We start from the raw sequence: 21,111 nt of genomic DNA, 5'->3' as shown, positions 1-21,111 counted from the left end.
CCCCCCCCCCCCGTAACTTCGCCACTGATTAATACCTATAGTTGGATGATTTATTCATCAAAGGGGTTAAGTAAAAAAGGAAAACTGAATTCATGTCTTAACATTTATAAACTAATTCTAACATAATATATGCATGACTTTTTTTTTTTATTATTGAACTTAAGCCCGGCAACTTAGGCCATTAGCTATTTTTGTTTTGTTTGTAGGTTTTTAGTTGGTAGGGGGAGGAACACGTGTGTGTATGTTTTTGGCAGAATTTTTGATTTGGGTACCCGTATAGGTATCTGTCATGCTCGGGTGGGGGATGATGGCACTTGTTCTCCGAACACTGTGACTTGCCCGAAGAAAAATGCCGCTTATAGCTGAGGTATCGAACCGGCGTCGGTGTGCGTCGCAACAGACGCCTTAGACCGCTCGGCCACTCTGTCCCCCATGCATGATTTTATATGTAATAAAAGTAAATTTTTCACTAATAAACTAAGCATTCAATTATACGCACATATTTAACAAAGAATAGAGCGTATAGGTACAATATAGGACTAATTCCTTTCAAAACCAAACGATACCTAAGTATAAAGGTTTGAATGTATTTATATTATATTAATTATTATTAAAAAATTTCAGTTAACCACTTTCATAAATACCTGATAATGAACGAAATAACCTTTATCGAGTCTAAACTAATAAGCAAATCTTATACCAACTTACTCTTGCACTTCTCGGTTCAGATGGATTTTTACACACGCACTTAACCTGAAAGTGAAATTTATTTATTACCTACCTATATGTACAGGTATATATATGTAAACCTACACAAAGAAAAAAGTTGTTTGTTCAACCGATTGAAAACTATGTTTATTATTTTTTTTTTTTTATGATTTGCCATAGTCATAACTCATAATATTTAAGTTTCCGTTATTGCCGATCGTATTGACTCAAAGTCAACATGATAATAACGGATACTATATTATGTATTGATATATGACTGGCAAATTATATTTTATAAGAAAAAAAAAACGTACTCATATAAACTATAAAGTACATACTTTAGAGGGCGCACAAAGTTCAATATAAATATACGTATGTAGGTACTGCATATTATAATATATTATATTATTAAATACTATATTACTGTAGTGTTTCGATTTGCGTTGCGTTCGCACAAGCACCGCCCGGACGGACGGTCGTGTATTAAACAAAGCTATTTATCGGTATCTCATACTTATAATATTATAAACGGTTATGATTTATGGATCACTATTATGCCAGGATATGAGTGTGACGGGAAGTTGGAGTGGGGGGTAAACACACAATCGTGTATATAGACAAATTGACCGCGCGCGCGAGCTCGTGGTAATAATAATATAACTCGAGTGGTTTAATTATTTAATGTAATTCACGAACGTATAATATACACAATGTAAATATGTGGTGTACTGCGCTGGCCAAACCGCGGAGAATCTAAAATTTACCGTATTGTCAACGTTTTTTAAATGTAATCGCATCATTCATATTATATAGGTAGTTTACGAATGATATACAAATTATACCGCGGAATGCGGAAACATTGAAAGAATAGTGAATATCATACCTATGTGGAAACAATAACACGGCGTCCACCCATTCAAAGTCTTCAAAATGTTACTAAATTACGATGATTGTTGCCAAAAGATAAAATATGCCAACGCCACGAATGACCCGTGGGTTCCGCAGTAAGTCATTACCACATGATACACACATGCATATTATTATTGTAGGTACATACATATAGGCATTAGGTACGGATAAATGATTTTTAAGGTGTTGGTGAGTTGCGGCCCGATCCCTAAATTAAGTACGAATTGCGACTCGTGTTTATGAAACAGACGTACGAGTTGCGGCCACATTTTATTTATCAATTCATATCAGCCTATCAGCGTTACCCAGAAGACACCACGAGGAGGTTGGCTTAGTCGTTTCCTAAAAATTTGTTTTTTTTATTTTTTATTATTATTTATGTAAAAATGGCAAAATGTATGGTAAAATGAATTTTTTTAGAATATTGGTTGGGCAAAAACTCAAAACTTGATGATTTAACGGAATCAAACCGCTCTATTTCTTTTTGTGCTAGCATTGTCATCTGTTGTCTTATAAATGCTTCTTTTTCACATATTTTCTTCTTTTTTATTTCATTGCTTCTACATTTGATATAGGTACGTTTCTGATTGAATTTCTACTAACACATCAATAAAATTATAGATTTTAGGATGACTATAGAGTAGAACGATGAATTTAGGTGTGAATGAAAGCTTCCACAGCCATTAGTTGTACGGTTACAGCTAGCATAAAACTGTGCTCAAATATTTGGGGGAAACATGGCATCCAGGGATATATAGTTTTCGAAAACATAGTCGGTAAATTGTACAACCCGATCATCTTTAGCGGGCAGTAATGCTAAAAAGTCATCCATGAAACAATCAATGACGTCAGAATCCAAAAATAGCAAACCAAAAAAAAAATTTTAAATAATAACTTAGATAGATACTGCCGGCACATGGGCACTGGGACAAATTTCCCAGGCCGCAATTAACTTAGTGATAAAATATGACCGGGCCACAATTCACCGGTATCCAACACGTTAATGACATGTCGGGCCGCAACTCACCTATGGCCGAATTTTATATTTACGGAGTGATACTTTTAACGTAATACACCCATTATTTTAAAAAACACTAACGTTTGAAATATTTCTTTTATGTAATTTGAAGCCGTTACGAAACAACGTTTTTGGAAAAAATTACAATTTAATTTTTCAAGTTTTTACTCGTACGAGTGACAACATACAATTTTAATTTTAATTTCATATTCCGAAGAAAAACATAATTTGGAGTATTTTGAGAGCTATAAAAAACAAATTTTGAACTAGTACCTAATTTATTATAGTTATAATACTTACAAGTATATATATATCCGTATAGGTATTTAAAGTTTCTCATATTTCATAAGCTACTTGTCCAAAATATAAATTTTTAAAATGTTGTTTTTTAACGCCTTAAATTTGATGTAAAAAAAAATTATTTTCAAAAAAGTTGATAGTTTTTTTGAAATAATGAGTGGTTTATGTTAAATGGATCACCCAGTGTATATAATATATTATATATTGTGATAAGTGCCACACGCGCGAGGTCGGCGCGTCACTCGCGGATGAGATAGTAATCATGTGAAAAATAGACGCGGCAAACTTTTTAACGCGCGCCACACAGAGATTGTCGACGGTCTTTTATTTTTTTCTCATCTCGCATATTTTTGCATACTTAAAATCCTACCCGACCGGATTTCGCGAAATATACACAATATATTAATAATATCTGTACCACCGGGCGTGCAGCTGTATTTTCATCGTCTGCCCTCCGCTATATCCGCCACCGACAAACACTGTGACTGCGACTCGTACATTACATAAGTAGCTGCACTTCCGCATCGCATCGGTTTACGGTTTACCTAGGTCTACATGATAATCTAGTATAATCGACGGATTACATTTTTATTGCTTTATACACGAATGCAGTATAGTAGGTATATTATAATATTATAATTTATATACGAGGCACGGTGGAAAACGGTGTTGATACGTTATATTATATTTTTGTCGTCGTCGTCGCCGCCGTTGATATTATTGTATCTTCGTACGGGGGGTGCAATCCGGTCCGCAGAAAGAGAGAGACAGATATTGAGCGAGAGAGAGAAAGATGCTCGATAAGTTCTCATTAGCGAGGGACAACGTGCGCGCGTATATATCATTTTATCAGTGCGAATAAAACCGGGTATTATTTAAATTCGATATGCGCCGCCGCCACAGTGTATTAAAAAAAAATAAACACAAAACAAAACAAAACGCAAATCCAGAGCCGGCCCTCCGGTTAATTAAGTCTTATTTATGCGGGGACGTTTGCCGATGTTCCGTACAGATAGGGTTATCCGATGAGAGCACGTATAGTGTAATGCTCGCAACCGTGTGTTTTTTTGCCATTACACATACACACATTCGTTGCGTTTTCGCTGTTGCTACTGGAAGTATTTTTTCTTGTAATGCTACTTGTTATATTATAACGTATATATAAGTGTGTTTGTGTGATCGCGCGCGCGTATATGTGGAAAAAAAATAAAAGATAGGAAAAAAATCGACAACGACGACGTCGACGACTACCTAGTCGTTTTTTTCTTCTTCTAAAGGCGTGGTATATATATAATATATAAGTATTATATACAAGCACACGCATATATACGCGTAAATAGGTGCTTACACGCGGCGGACAGATAATCTTCTTCGGGTTCACTCGACGTAGCTCTCGTATATACTATATACACGCGTACCCATATAATAATAATAATAAATAAATATATATATAATGTGTGGTACGATGCAGTCGCATACCACCAAACCTGCATCGGGGCTCGAGAATATATAATATTATTGTTGTTTTAAAAAAAAGCTATCGTTATTATTATTATATTATGCGAACTGATACAGTCGGACACAGCATCGTCGTCGCTATATAATGTTTCATTATTATTATCGTCATCACTACAATTATACCTATATAATAATAATAATGTATGCTAGCGATCCTCTTAGGATTTTAATTCGTTCGTACACTGATTTTTTTAAGAAAAATTAAGTTTGGTCGAAAAGTATTTCACTTAACTTCCTACCATAAATCATAATAATATGGTAGGTGAAGTGCAAGAATAATAAATTGCATTTGCTTATATTTGAGGGTATTAGCATGTTTTTGCATATTTTACCCAAATAATCATCATCTATACTCTGTACCAAATAAGAGTGCACCGGGCGGCCACGGGCAAAATCGGTTTTCTTACGTAAATTTGGTGCACTCTTATTTGGTACAGGGTAATAAGCATATTTTTCTTATTTTAATGATTTTGAAGTTTTAGGATAATCTGCCAATGCCGATCGTATTTCATTTCCGGTGAATTTTTTTGTGAACAATATTTGATGACTTTTATTTCCGGTTTATGGAGATATAGTTTATCTTAAATTATTGTTGTCAACTTTTGACTATAGATGATTATCGAAGATATTCGAATGAAACATAATATCTACGTTTTACTATTATTTATTAATCAAATTAATTAATGAGAAAAATAGTATTTTAAAGTATTAATAATACAATTATATTATATTTTTTTGTCATAGTTTGCAATGTTGAATATAATATACTGATGTCCCATACCTAAATAGCACAATTAGTGTATATGTTAAGAGTATGATACAAATTATACTAATTACGTTAATTAACTAAAATAATTCGAAATGCATAATATTTTTGCGGTAAGCTTTGATATTCATTAATATCACTCACGGCTGACATTTTTTTTTCGGCGAGTGAGAAAATAGATATATTCTATTTATGTGTATGTGTAATAATGCACTGCTGGAAGATGATAAACTTTCCGCTCTCTGTGGTACGTCTCGTCAGTTCCTATAGTTGATTTTTTCCAACCAGACACGTTGTATATATTATGTATGTATTGTATGAGTATGTTATCGTGACATGTACATCGACAAGTTTCGAAATTGTCATGATGGGTCCGTCACTTGTGCTATGTTGACCTGACCTCGTCGAACCCCACGGACGATTAAAAAACAATGATATTGCTGATTTTTTGATACTCGTTTCACTTAACGGACGGCCACGGCCACGAGTAGTCTTTTTTTATCTAATTAATATTTTTGATATACGACTTCGAAAAATGACAATTTATTACTGTACGTAGGTATAGGGTTACGACATATTTACAAAATTGTGAATAATGAAAAAATATTTTTAATTATAACCTATTCTACAATTGAACTAATTTTGGTAACTATTTTAATGTTAATATTATTACTTCCATTCGAATACTTTTAGTATTTTTGATCAAAAAGATTAACCTTTATACTATACAAAACAAAATATAATAATCAGATAATAGTTTAAATATGAAATTGAAATCTTCAACATTAAACGGACTCGATCGAGTCTCATATATTATAAAATATGTAATTATAAATTGTCACTCGATTTTGTTAATAATGTTCAAAATATGATTGAAAAATGCTTTTGATAATAAATGTTTGCGGGCTTCCGTTCTTAAATATTTATATGTTTAAACACTTAAAACCGTTTCTACCATATATTAAATTATATATTTTAATATACGTTGGCTAATAATTCGTTCGAGCAAATCCTATTTCCAGAACGGCACAAATTAAAATATAGTATTAATTTATTATTTCATGCACATTATAATATATATAATATATATATATATATAGTTTGGTATATTTATTATATGTAGTAGGTACCTACATACAACACATACACACATCCCAAGTATGTATCCACGTATAATATATTAAATCGGAATAATATTTGTATATATAATATATATTATTATTATTATTATGTGCATTGTATGTAGAACTTTAAATGAGATATCACGCTGAACCGTAAACAGGATTTACTGGAATACGCGGTTTATAATGGTACCGATTATTATATATTATTATGTACCTCGTGAGTATGGGAACAAAAAACGAGTTTCAAATTCTACTAATATAATAATGAAATTAAAAATGAAAAAAAAACTATAGGGTAATATCTACCCATGTATGCTATTATAATTTCGTAATTAAATATTTTATTAATTATCCGTGTGAATGGATATAGTTCGAATGTTATTAGTTTTTAATTTTTAATTATTATATCAATCTGAATTTTTCGGAACACTTATAATTACATAGTAATTCTATACACGCGTTTAATGTAAAAATTCCAGTTTATATATAAAGCGACTACATATAATATTATAGGTACCTACGTTATAATAATATATACCTACTCGGAAAACGATATAGCTCATAATCATAATTATATTAAACGGCTGCAGTTGAAGTGTTGTTAATTTTTGTTATTTTTTTACTCTTACATAATCTCGAGTCTTTGATATTAAATACATATTATATAAATTACAATATGTATATACATAAAACTTTCATAATATATATAATATAGGTAGTTGGATGCGATAATATACGTAATTCGAAACATTTGTTGAAATTACAATATATATATAATACAAGGTGAGGCACTGTGGCGCCGTATTTTCCAACAAAGCTAACACTGCAGCGAGAAAATGAAAAAAAGCATTATCCATATAATATTTATATTATAGCTGTGCATATTTATATATGTAAGTCATGCGCGTCTTGAGTTACTAACGTTAATCGTTATTTATTGAATTTGATGAAAACACTTTTAATTGTTGATGCAAACTGTCGTTGAACACGAATCCGTGAAGTTTTAATCGTGATTTTAATTTCCTTGCAATAATAAAATGCAATTGATATAAAAATCCTCCGGTCCCGTGTAACAATAATAATATTATGTTGCACAATGTCTTTAAAAATATAAAAATGTTTTTTTCAATGCATAAAAACGTCATACTTAGTAATATTTATATTATATTATGCTTCGTTGCATCGAGGTGCGTGTTATAATAATATATCATACCGTAATACATTATATAGGCATACCGTAATAATATATACAATATCTAGCTCTGCACAACTGCGAAAACAGCCCGCGAAATCCAAGTCGATCTATAAATTCGACGACGTCAATAAATCATCAACATAATATTATATTACAGTTACACACACACACTCTCACGCGTGCGTACAATGATATCACGTCTATGATTTAATATGCACTTTCCTAATCGCAACAACCGCGAGTATTTCCGTAAATCATGACTTTTACCGACGGGGTGCTCCATATTATACACAAATAAAAATAATCATCCTCCCACAATTGGCAATTCTACTATATTATAAACATATACGTATGTATTATACAGCGTGCACGCCGTTAAAAAAATAATATTATATACCTATACATATTATACGACTTCTGTTTGCTAAACTATATACAAGTCCGTTCACATGGTTTTTTTAAAAAATATTTTCATTCGAGTTATGTTTACTGTAATCGAAGTAAAGTATAATACACGACGCACGTCGTTCACGCATAAATAATATTGTATTTCTATATATTCTTTTTGTATATTATACATATAGGCGTATCGCTCGTGGAAGATATAGGGTACCTAATATAATTATCCCGTGGTGTCTATACATATTAATATTATTCTATATGTATAGTAACAAAAAAAGTATTATATATATATATTTTAAAAAACGCCGGAGAAAAACTCCCGTCTTAAACGTACCGCGGATCGACGGATGATGATGAACTTAATCGTATCATATCGCACGTTTTTTCGTTTCGAAATTTTAAACGCTGTATATAGTGTTATTATGATATTATATATTCGTCGTGCTCCGTTCGCAATCGAAATCTTCCATAACGCCATTTATAGGGCATGCGGTATCTGATTGTTATGACTTATGTATAAATTCGAGTTATTCGTCTAAAATACTTTTCTATAATATATAATAAACACGGCGGAGTTTTTATCTATATACATAGCTCACAGGTCGTGAAGGGAAGACAACAACCGCAAAAACAGACATATTAATAAGTTATTACGCTTTAACGGCGACCGCGGTGTAGTCTTTAAATATGATCGTAAATCGACTAAAAGATAAATCATATTGCGTTTTGAACAACGCTCTGTTTGAAAAAATGGCCGAGTAATTCAATAGTTGTTATAATATATATAATATAATTTAATATAATACGGTGTCTTGCATAAAAAATAAATGAAAAAAAATTAAATTTGCAAAATTAATCATGGGCAAAAAAGGCATGTACTTACTGAGAAATCGTCATACCAAGCCTCTTTTACCTCATTTTAACGCTTAACAGTGCAATCGTAAATTCCGTGATAGAATATATAGAGTATACAATATACATAATGTGTTTGCACTACGTGGTACCCATTAAATATTTAAGCTGGATGACTTGATTGAAATGAGGTTTTCGGTAAATAAAAGGTAGTATATCAAAATTCGCATTCAAATTTTAACCCTTTTATAGTAGGTACGCGCATGCATAATACAACTTACTTTTGTTAAATATCAATGCCAATTATCATTCCATTCGAATTTTGCAGGGGAGGGTGGGGTTTAAACTAAAGTAATCTACATATTTTATTTTTAAAATTTTCATAGATATATAAACATACAAAATACTAAGGTATTCAAATATGTAGTACCATACATTACGTGGAGCAAATAAATCAAGTCCCGAATAAAGTTAAGAAAATGCTTTATATATTTAGTGAGCTTCGAAATATATTGTATAACGGAGAAAAATTCATGCATAATATAAAGTTATCCCTGAATTTATTTTACTGTGCGGAATCATTGGTTGGAGTTGCACTTTTTAAAATGTTTGAAAAATACTGCAGTTTGTTAAAATTATTTGTTAAGATTTGTCCTTTACAAGGATTTATCAATACATGCAGCCGAATTGACTCCCGGAAACTGCGAACAAACTCGAAAAAATATAAAATTTTAATTTTAATAATATTGTACAACACGTATTGACTAGATATCGATTTAACATAATATGTTCCCTGGTTATTACCTAATAATATACTATAATAGTAATTGTATTTTATTTTATATTGAGTTAACATTTTAAGTGTAATATAGACTAAATAGATTAAAGTTTATGTAATTCTAGAAAAATATTTTATTCGGTTTATATGGGATTTTTTGTTTACAATGAATGCCAACCTATATCATTGGCGTATACATAACTTTTATCCATGGGAGGGGGGTTCAGTTGAAAAAACCTAACCTGTATACAAAAAATGGATTTTAAAACAAAATTTTAAATTATTTGCTTAGTTATGCAGAGTAGAATAAAAATTCTAAACAATTACTATTGACTGCAGGAGACATAATTTTAAGGGGTTATGTATAGGCAAATTTTTCAATGATTTAATATTCTGAAAATTTTTTCTCAGGATTAATTATCGGTTATATATTTATATTATTTCCCACTGTTGGGTCTAGCATTGCTAACTTGCTACCACCCCCGGTTTTAATCATTGGGATGGATGAGGTGTATTTGTTTCTAATAATTTTCATCATTGCGTTAAATATATGTACGCATCTATATGAGTACCTATACTGTTTCCGAAATTTAAATTTAAATTTCAAAATCAATAAAAAAAAAAAATGATAAGACATTTCCAAGTATCAAATAATATAATATGTAATAAATAACAAGTTGAAAAATATTACTGATAAAAAAATAGTAGTAAAAAATTGTTTTCCATTAATATTGTTCTGTAACGGCTTAAAATCATGTAAACGAAATATTTAATACGTATTATGAAATAATGAGTAACTTATGTTAAATGGATCACTTCATATAATATAATGGTCTACAATCAGAATCCGAAACCAAAAAAACGTGCTGGAAAACCTTACCACGGATTTTGTCACACGCACACTGCGACGGTAAACATTACATATTGTGCTCTGCAATATTTTACTGTTATGTTATATTCTAATCGTTGTTCCTTGTTACTGTTATATCAATTGTGATGTTTTACTGGACATTATAAATACCTAGTAACTAAGTATAAACCATATTCCGTGGATTTTGAACAAAATAAATCAATTTAACATAAATACCCAGGTGATTTAGGTAAGAAGTATATTATGTTCTCGCCCAAAAACGTTTCTGCAGTAAAAAATAATTTAAAAATTTAAAAATAGATCATTCGAAAATGAATAAAAGTCGTAGTTAATTCTGAATTTATCTTCATTAGCACGAACTTGGTATAGCATTTTAAAAAATCGTGTTAAAAAAAACTAAGTCTAAATAATTAGATATATTTAGTGATGCTTAAAAATAGTAGAAATCTGCTCTGTTTTTTTGATCTTGGCAGAACGAAATGTATAATAGTTATTTTAAATGAACAAAGTTCCAATAACTATTAGGATTTATCCAATAATGACCAACACATTTTTTGGACGAATTCCAAAAATCGGTATTCTGCTATGTTCGCATGGATGTTATAGAATATAGAGACTAATTGTTCGAATAGCTACTTAGGTAATTCAGTTTAGAGAATAAAATATTAAAAGATAAAATTTAAAAAAAAGGCACTCAAGTAAACTTCAAGAGAAATTGGAATAATCTGTTTTGGAAAATGATATAATTTATAATGTTTAGTATTATTATAAAAGATGGTATGTTTTAGTACAAATTAATGACCGTTTGAAAAACCATTAAGAAGCATGACTATAATTTAATATATTATATAGATACGTCCTTTTTCCACTGTATCTACTCTTCAATGATGATTTCTTACAGGCTAATAGAATACCTTCTTGTCGTTACTAGTTACTACTCGTATTCATAAAATATATATAATATATCCGTGCTGGTCATTATTATTATTATTCCGATAGTCTGCAACTAGCTGATATTCGTTTAATATGTTTATAATATTTATTATAGGCTTATGTTATTTAAGGTTTATGCTTTTTGACCCTCAGGTGGTGGGAGGATTTGCACGTTTTCGCCATGCATTGAACAAGTGATGCGCACGTGTCAGACGCTGCTGGACCACGGTTTCGTCCAACTGAAGACGGTCGAGTGTTTGGAAAAAGAATACCAAGTGCTGAACAGGACCGTGACCACGTTCACCACTGCCAGTAGACCGCCGCCGCCCGCTTCGGGACCGCAGGTACATTATAATATATAATATTATATAAATACGATATTTCGATGCATCTAATATAATATAATACGCTCGCACGTGCGGAGTGCAATAGTAAATGTATCTCTCTCTCGCTATCACTCTATATAATATGTATATCATTATTACTATAAAACGTATAGGCTTATAGCGCGCGTATAGTTTTTAGGTGTATACCTACTATATATACGTATATAATATCTGATAATGATATTATATCGAGATGTATATATAACGAAGACGATGGGCAGCAGAAGAGATGACGACGAAACAATATATATAAGAATAATATAATATACACGGATAGTAAAACAAAATAGGCACACATACACACACATATACACATACGCAAAGCGAGGGCGTACACACACACGGGCACACTACGGAACCGGTACCTATATATGTATAATATATATGTGCCTATATATGCACTGGACCGGTCGCGCGAGTAATTTGTTTTCGACAAATATACACGCGTGCACAGCAGAACTGGTCCACGTCAAACGTTATAATTTTTTATCGGGACCACCTCGTTTTTGTTTCTCTCCCGGAGCCTATATGGGGAATTGTTGAGATTCCTATGCGTCCGACGTGACGGCAGCAGAGGCGGCCATCATATCACCGCTACAGCAGCGTACGGTCCAATACGTATTATAATATCGTATATTTTATACCGTGCGGCTAATTGTTCTTAAAAATAATATATACCGTCGCGTATACGACGCTATAATATGCGGATGTGTCCTTGCAGGTTAGTGGTGGTGATATAGTTGGGGGTGGGACGTCGTACCGTGGTATGTCATCACGACATCGATTTTCATGTGCGAGGTAGTAGGCTGCAGGGGTGAAATTATGGTATCAGTGGTAGTCCGCGGGGTTGCAATATTACTATAAGGACCTGTAGTTGGTTGAAAATAACTGGTATATCATATCAGATGGATATGTATATATATTATATACAATTATAATGAGTAGTCAGCTATACATACAGATATGGATTGTGACATATAAATGGTGAAATCGACTTGCTGAGTACTAACATAGCCGTCTAACTGCAAAGGCAACACTATTGTCAATTCACTCCATGGCGTAAACGCAGATATGGAAATTCCATAATGGAATAGAAAACTAATTCACAGATTTTTTTTTTAAAACTGCAATTACTGACGACTGTTTTGTTCTCACGACATTATAATATTATAATATACAATCGGATTTTGAATTTATCTCTACGACGACAGCGAGTCGAATCCTTTTTGGAATTCGATTAGTTTCACGCACCATAGCATAAACCACTCGTATATTTTGGTCCTTTCCCTCGCATCTACCCTCCTAACTGCGCCGGGACGGTCGTGCGCAAAGTATTGAGGAAACCGCGAGCTCACTTCCCCGCGGCTTCCGCTGTAGCTGCAGTGGACCGAGAATGGCCGCGGTCGCACGAGGTGAAAATAGTGTATGTGTCAGTGCGTTAAAGTCTCTCGGCAATATACGCACATTTTTATCGCTCCCAGACGGACGTGGTCGATTTTTTTTTGTTTTGTTTTAACTGGTATCTATAATATTATATCGGCGTTAACATCATCACACGGTACTATATTATAATATATATCATATACACGATAATTATATTATTATTATTATTATTATTATATTATAGCAGCTACGACCTGGTAACTCTCTCTCGCGCGCGCTATGCCCCGATGCATGTCTGCAGTATAATATACCGTATAAATACGATAAATCGTAACAACGCGCGCGCGATCCTCGTCGCGATCTATTACCGCCCAGTTTTTCGTTTTGACATTATATACCTCGCGTACCTATCTTTCGCTCTCGCTAGTACACGGACCTGCGGCACTTTGTGTGTGTATATATATATCTGTCTGAGTGTGATCACGTATATATATTTGTTAATCGTTGGACGATATTCTAGCTGTATGTATAGTACACAATTTATATTTATATATTATTATACACCTATATATAATATACACAGCGAACAAACCACGTAGGTACAATAGTCCGTATTGAGATTTTTTATTATCGATAATTCAAGTAGGTATATATTATAATATATAGTCTTACAGATAATACAGTAAAGAGTAGAACATTTAAGCACTATTTAAATCGATGTTTAAGACGAAAACTTTTTTTTTTAATTTTTCATCACATTATATAGGTACATATATATATAATATAGATTATAGGTAATAAACTAATATATTATAATATTAAATTATTAGACACCATGCATATGTAGGTATAGGTACCTTTAATTTATGAGTATTTACTCGCATATATAGTCGAATAACTCTATAGCAATCGCAGACAACGCGTTTGATATTTAACTTTTATCTAAACATATATTATAATTTAAGTATACCTACATTAAACATACAAACGTACCTACATTTATATATAATTGGAGTTTATGCTTTTCGAAAAACTTTACTCGGAAACATGACTGTAAATATGTATAGAGAAGACAGTGTTTTTTTTTTTTTTTATGAAAAGATTAATGCACTACCAAAAAATATTTCAATAGGTCATCATACTATAGAGTATTGCACTCAGCTTGTATATTTGAATTATTTTCTAAATCCGATCGAGTAACATAGTTTTTAACGTGTCATAAGTACCACTTTACTAAGATACAAGGTACTCGTCCGATAACAATATAATATAATATATAGGCAACAAGTTTGTGACGTACTTTGGTAATCAACAAATACGCATTTACCGTTATTGTACATTAAAAACCGTCATCGATTGACGACCGTCCGAGCGGATGGCATTATACAATCAGTAAGTATAATATGTTGAACGGTACAACAAAATACTAAGTAGTCGTTTTAAATAATATCCCTACATTGTTTTTGGTAAACCGTAAACGTGTATTGTACGCGAACTGTCCAAATAATCAATTTATGTTTCGTTTTTTTTTTCATATATATTTTTTTAATGATTCAATCATCATGAAGACAAAAGAAAGAATAATCAGTGGGGCAGGCGCGCATTACGCCTATATGAACGCGTGTACAGTAATACAATGATGTTTGTTTCGTATTTTAATCATTCTTTCGTTATAAAAACTACTACAAGTTACAACGGGTATATGTAATATGTATGTACATATGGTGTTTATACGTATGATCATTGCGTCGTCATTTAAACATTGTAATTTATAATCTTAAAAGCTAGAAACAAAAATCTATTAAATTATTTCGACCGATTTCTATTGTTTACAAATGTCAGTGAACTATTGTTTTGTACGTACATTATTGTGTATAAAATTACAGTTTTTATATCCGCTCAGCGTTAGACCTGTGTATACTGTGCATTATTATGTACTGCATATAGGATATAATATTATAACAATAACGATTCAAAGTAATTTCATTATTTCCGATTTCCCGGCAACGATGACTTACAACTTATTTATTTTTTTAAATTTAGATTCGCCGTTTAGAGTGACCTACCTATACGCGCATTATAGAGTGGACTTCAAAAGCTAATTCAGTTTTATATTTAAAACTAGAAATAAAAAATGGAAAATGCGATCGTGTCTTGCGAAATGCGCGAGCATAAAATATATTACTTTGCTGTTTTTTCATTAACTAATTCTAATGATAAATGATAATGTCAAATGTGTTTAAGGATGCATCATGTAGTTGTGCGTGAAAATTCTTCTAGTAATATATATATATATAATGATTTTAGTGGTATCTCACACACGATACTATATCATATAATAAATGAGTATATACCTAAACATGTAATAATTACTACGAATTATAATCACGTCCGACTGCAATTGCACTGCTAGGAATTAATTTTAAATTTGGGTTTTATGCGAATAGGTATACCTAATATATACTTTAATAATAGAGATGTATAATGTACCTACCTAATATTGTTGTATAATAATTTACAAGCGTATAAGCGCCCGCTTATAATAGTTTAGCAATAAATGAGTATAATTACGATATGGTAATATTCTTAAACGTGATGCGATGAGATTATTCTGAATATAATATATTATGCACTATAGAGTACTATATGCTATTCGTTTCAAGGTTTTCCCATCCGATTCTATTGAAAATTGCATACCTTTTTTAGCTACTTATTTTGACTTTCCACGCTATTTCGTATATTTCAAGGACGCGCGCGCTCATAATATACGTACTTGCCATATAGATTTTGTCAGATATAATACGTGTTTATAAAGCGCGCTCTTGAATTTTTTACGGAGCCGAGTTTATGATAATATAGCGTACAGTGTTGCGTCCTTGATGAACTCAAATAAATTACAATTACGCGCGTTCAGTTGCAGTGTCTTTTTTTATATAAACTTTTACGTCGAAAAGCCAATAGGTAATCAGTAGGTATATGATAATAATATAATGTACGGTAACGCTAAATGTTGTCGTTTAAAAAAAAAACAACCATACAATTGTTTTTGTCGTAGGTAGAGGTAGATACTTAGAACAATAATTGAATTTTTAATTATCATGTATACCTATAATATATAGTATGTATAAATATATATTTTCCAAGTGTATACCTATACATAGTAATATAGTATACGTCATATAGGACGGACCTACTTTAAAATTCTCACGACTAATACGCGTTTTCCAACTGTCCACATAAATAAAAGTTGTTGACAATATGTAGGTACATATAAAAGTCCCGTTGTTAGATAGGTGTACAATGTACATGCATACAGTGACCACCAAAATGTTCACGTTTTCTCAGCGCTAAAGCCACTGCACGTGGATAATATAATATAGTGCTCCGAAAAAAAGGCCTTCGGGGTTAGTCAGCGATACCAGTATGTAGCCATATAAGTACAGGCTATATGGCTGTATTATTATTATTGGTTTGATGTCGATTATGTCAGGTATATAATATTTTATCCGATCGACGTTGACGTATGATAATATTTGCCACAGTTCTCGCGACCAAATAGTATATAATATTTGTAGAAGTATACCGCCTTTATGTGTTTAAATCACGTTATGGTTAAAACGCGACATTTTTTTTTTTACAGAACATAACCGAAGAACCCGGTAACGAAAAGAAATTTTTGGCTTGCATCCCGTCCGCGTCCCCTCGCGGTCACACGGGTTACCTGACCACGGCCACGTTTCTCATGGAAAACCGACCGCAGCCGGAGGAGGTGGAGATTGAGGACGCGTGCGAAAAATGAAAACTTCGACTGCAGCACATCGTATGATTTTGCTGGGGTAAAGACGTCTCCGGTTTATCGTTATATATTATTATTGTCTGTATTATTATTTTTTACGTACAATTATTATACATCGATATGCGTAGTATATGTATAACATGTGTGTGTATTGCGCGCGCGACCGTTCCATTGTACTGGCGCTATATATATATATTATATATAAAATAAATAATATAATATATATATGTAGGTATATAAACGTGTATGTGTGTGTTTATAAGACCTTATTTCTTTTTCTGTCTCTCCATCCCCTCTCTCTCTCTCTCACTCTCTCCCTTTAGAAAAAACGGTAGCGTTGACAATAGAGGTCTGCCTGTTATTTATGGGTCAACGTCTATGTATATATATATATACACACACACACACACACCCATCCTTGCATAAGAAGAAGCGCATTAGCCAATAACACTGCGCTGCGCACCGGTGCCGGTGCACCAGACTAGATAAAACTTATATTATATGCGCTTATATTCTCCGGCACGGAGGTCTCATAATACACGGAATAGGTCATCTGTATACCGAGATCTCTGCAGGGTTAAGAATACAAGAACAATGAAGTGAACGTTTCCCTTTGTTTCGTTTACGTTATTTTATTCCCGTTTTTGCTGCAATTCCGATATAATATACGCATATTAAATATATATAATATGTATAACCTACCTATAGGTATATATGTATTATGCGCATACCGCGCGCGCTTTGGTTTTAATGAACCCATTTTTTCTTTTCGTTGGTTCGTATAAAGGTGTAGGTAGTATAGGTACGGGATTATTATGGCGTGCCTATTGCGACCATAATAGGCATACGTAGAGGTAGTATGGTGTAGCTACATAAAAATTTAGTCGTTTGCGTACCTTTATGTAGCGCGTGCGATGACGAGAGTGACGGGGTGATAATCGACCGATTTGTATTTCGCGCGGGCCCGTGCTGGAATATAATAATTTATTGTTGGGCGCGTGCACAATATAATATTGATAATAATAACAGCTATAGGCGGACCACTGTCATAAACAATAATAATAATAATAAAACGGGCGCGTATATCTATACCTATATTATTATAATACACAAGGTATGTACGACGACATGCGCGGTATGCCGTGTGTAAAGGACACCATGGGTCAATATTAATACCCGTCGTCGTCGTATATAGAAAAATACCAGATAAAAAAAATAAAATAAAAAGTAGATGAGTGGAGGAGAAAAAAAGATAAAGATCCCGGGTATGTATGTATGTATACTTATGTGTGCGCTTCAAATTCAGGGTCACGGAGTTCAACGAAACGACGACATGTGAGGTATGTTTATATTTTTATAAGCCCCGCGCGCGTAGCCTTATATAAGAGCTTCTCTATTTTTTAATAATAATAATAATAATAATATAATCACAATATCGTATTATTATACTGCAGTGACCCGATGTTCGGCTGTACGATCCGATTGTTTTCCTGGCGCGCGCTTGTCGATCGACGAAAGTTGGCAAAGTCGCGGTAGGTAAGCAAACATTATTATCTGCAGTTTTTGCGTTTTTACATCGCCGTTCGGGAGGCAGCTGGCCCGATGTAGTGTTTTTCTATTCTAGAAATGGCAAAATATATTGTACGCGGATCGCAGAAATTGTTTCACACTTTCACTCTTTCACAGGAGGACATGCGATACAATACGAGACAACGAATTGAAAATGTACGGACGTCGTCGTCGTGGCATTACGATGACAAGTACTTATGCCTAGTAAACAATGCGTGTCTTACGAGGTGTAGCGCAATCGCCGCGCAGCAGAGAAACACGCAACTCCACCCCTCCGTCCTTCAGACGTCAGCCCCGCCCACTGTTTCACAAGTCTCGATAAAAATCCGTAAATGCGCGTAATAATTAAATCGATATTACTATACATATCACTCCCATCCTAGTCGTTATGAAGATAATTAATAAAAGTGTTATACAAAGAGCTGGGGAAATGCAAAAAGGCCTTAAGGGGGCTGCATCAGATGAAAAAAAGTGACTTCTAGACCAATAAGCTAGACAAAACTAGGTTTGACAAAACTTGGTTTGACAAATTTTAATTTTGAAAACGGATTATGATTGATCAACAAGTTTACTAGGGAATGATCGAGGCGATTTTGAATTTTTTTTTTTCAGCTATGATATCCAAGAATAAAAATATCAAAAAAATATGATATTTTTGTATTTATATTATTCATTATGACACTAACAATAATTGGAATATTTAAAATCACCTCGATCATTCCCTTGTAAATTTGTTTATCAATCAAAATTCTTTTTCAAAATTAAAATCTGTCAAACCAAATTCATCCAGTTTTGTCTAGCTTATTGGTCTAAAAGTCACTTTTTTTCATTGACTGGAGCCCCCTCCGGCCCCCTTAAAGTTTATTTTATGATAAGAATTTAAATATATCGAAAAACATTATAAGAAACAAAATTAATGTTTGGATTGGTCAAATCTACATTAGTTTTGATTTTTGACAAAACCTGCTGCAGCCCCCTTAAACGATACCTATACATTTATATACCTAAGGGCCAGATGCACCGTCTCTGATTAAAGTTAACCGAAGTTTAACCGTAGACGGTGCAACTGGATCTAACAATATATTACAATATATTAGATGTAAACTGCAGGTCCGGCATAAACCCTCGCGATTTTCGAGAAAACGCAACGGGCTGCCAATATTCAAGATGCGTAATATACCTACGTAATGATAATCTATGGGTAATATGAATACGCAACCTTCGTCGCCAGTTTTTTAAACCCAATATTTGAATGGTCCCGCAGCAGTCGTGGGGTATACGCTGACTGCTCGGCGCTCGGTACGCATAGGTATATCTCCGTATAGCATTTCACAACGACGACGTGTGGTAATCATTATTTATTTTATTTATACACGTTTTTTTTTTTTTTTTTTAATACCCTAACGCCGCACAGCAGCAACTTTGCAGATATCTGAGGTCAGTAATCTAGTTTCTACACTATATACTCGACTATACGGCCGGGGAAGCCACAGTGGCGCGCGGAATCGGCCACCAACAGCGAGCGGCTATAAGGAACGCTCGCGTTCACATATATATAAATATATACCTATATATTATACCGATGTGTGTGTGTGTGTGTGTGTGCTTAAGAGGTCAGTGTCACCTGCTGGTGCTGCTGCCGTGTACGACCGGCGCGAGAGAGTCGTGTGGGAGATGGAAATTAGAATATCAGATTTGAAATGAGAACAAAACAAACTCCGTATCGACTGTTTAAAGGCGCACAACATACTATGTGCTGCTCAGTGCTTACCTATATAATATACGTGTACAATACATGTGTATTGTAATATAAATGTGCGTGTGTGTTTGTATATGTATTATTACTGCAGTAAGGAACGACAGTGGCGACCGCGTGCCAATATATAGGTATTAGCGAATACGCGTGTATCGTGTGTGTGTGTGTGTGTGCGAAGAAAACGAAAACAAATGTATTTCGCGTGCGTGTTTTTCCCTTCAAAGGTAATTTCTCAAGGACGTGCTTATTTATAGTATCATAGTGTTTTTTTACTGTCGACAACAGCAATAATATTAAACATCACATTATTTCGCTTGCACATATACCTATATATGCACGTATATAATACTATGATGAATAGTAGGTATACCGGGGAACACGTGAGACATTTGAGTCGATGCGTATAGGTATAATATTGTAATATTATATTATTAATACCGTTCGTGGTTCGTATAATATGATACGCGTTCTATCGTTTACGAATATCAAATTAAAAATAAACCAGTCGATAGCGATCGTCTGTAATATATTCTCACCTACCGTTAAACCCGTAATTATTACAAAATTCAAAATTCATTAATCATACATCACGTGATTTTATATCACGTGCTCACGCCAATAATACACCGTCTAGGATTTATAATAATATAAAAATAATAATCGACGTTTATAATATAATAATATTTTATATTATACGAGTTTCATTATAACCATTTGCCGTGTGTGCATAGTATTATGGACTGTAGTTTATTATAGTGTGAAAACGTAGGTATATTGTATATCATGATATGTAGATAACCGTCGAATACATATCTTACAAACCTCTATTATAACAAACTGCCGAGGT

At 33.1% G+C, this 21,111-nt stretch overlaps 1 protein-coding gene across 1 annotated transcript in view; it reads left to right on the top strand.

The window, feature by feature from the left end:
* LOC100166120 (tRNA (adenine(58)-N(1))-methyltransferase catalytic subunit TRMT61A) overlaps positions 1–16,979 on the top strand; it is a 43,530-nt gene extending 26,551 nt beyond the window's left edge. Inside the window, exons 5-6 of the mRNA XM_029489378.1 lie at positions 11,528–11,718; positions 16,784–16,979. Of these exons, the coding sequence (XP_029345238.1) occupies positions 11,528–11,718; positions 16,784–16,942 (350 nt within the window). The 3' untranslated portion in view covers positions 16,943–16,979. The remainder of the gene's footprint in view (positions 1–11,527; positions 11,719–16,783) is intronic.
* Positions 16,980–21,111: the final 4,132 nt, after the last annotated feature.

This window comes from Acyrthosiphon pisum, chromosome A2, assembly GCF_005508785.2.
Source record: "Acyrthosiphon pisum isolate AL4f chromosome A2, pea_aphid_22Mar2018_4r6ur, whole genome shotgun sequence".
Taxonomy (NCBI): domain Eukaryota; kingdom Metazoa; phylum Arthropoda; class Insecta; order Hemiptera; family Aphididae; genus Acyrthosiphon; species Acyrthosiphon pisum.
Note: the sequence above shows the minus strand (reverse complement) of the source record. Positions and strands in the feature narration are given on the sequence as shown.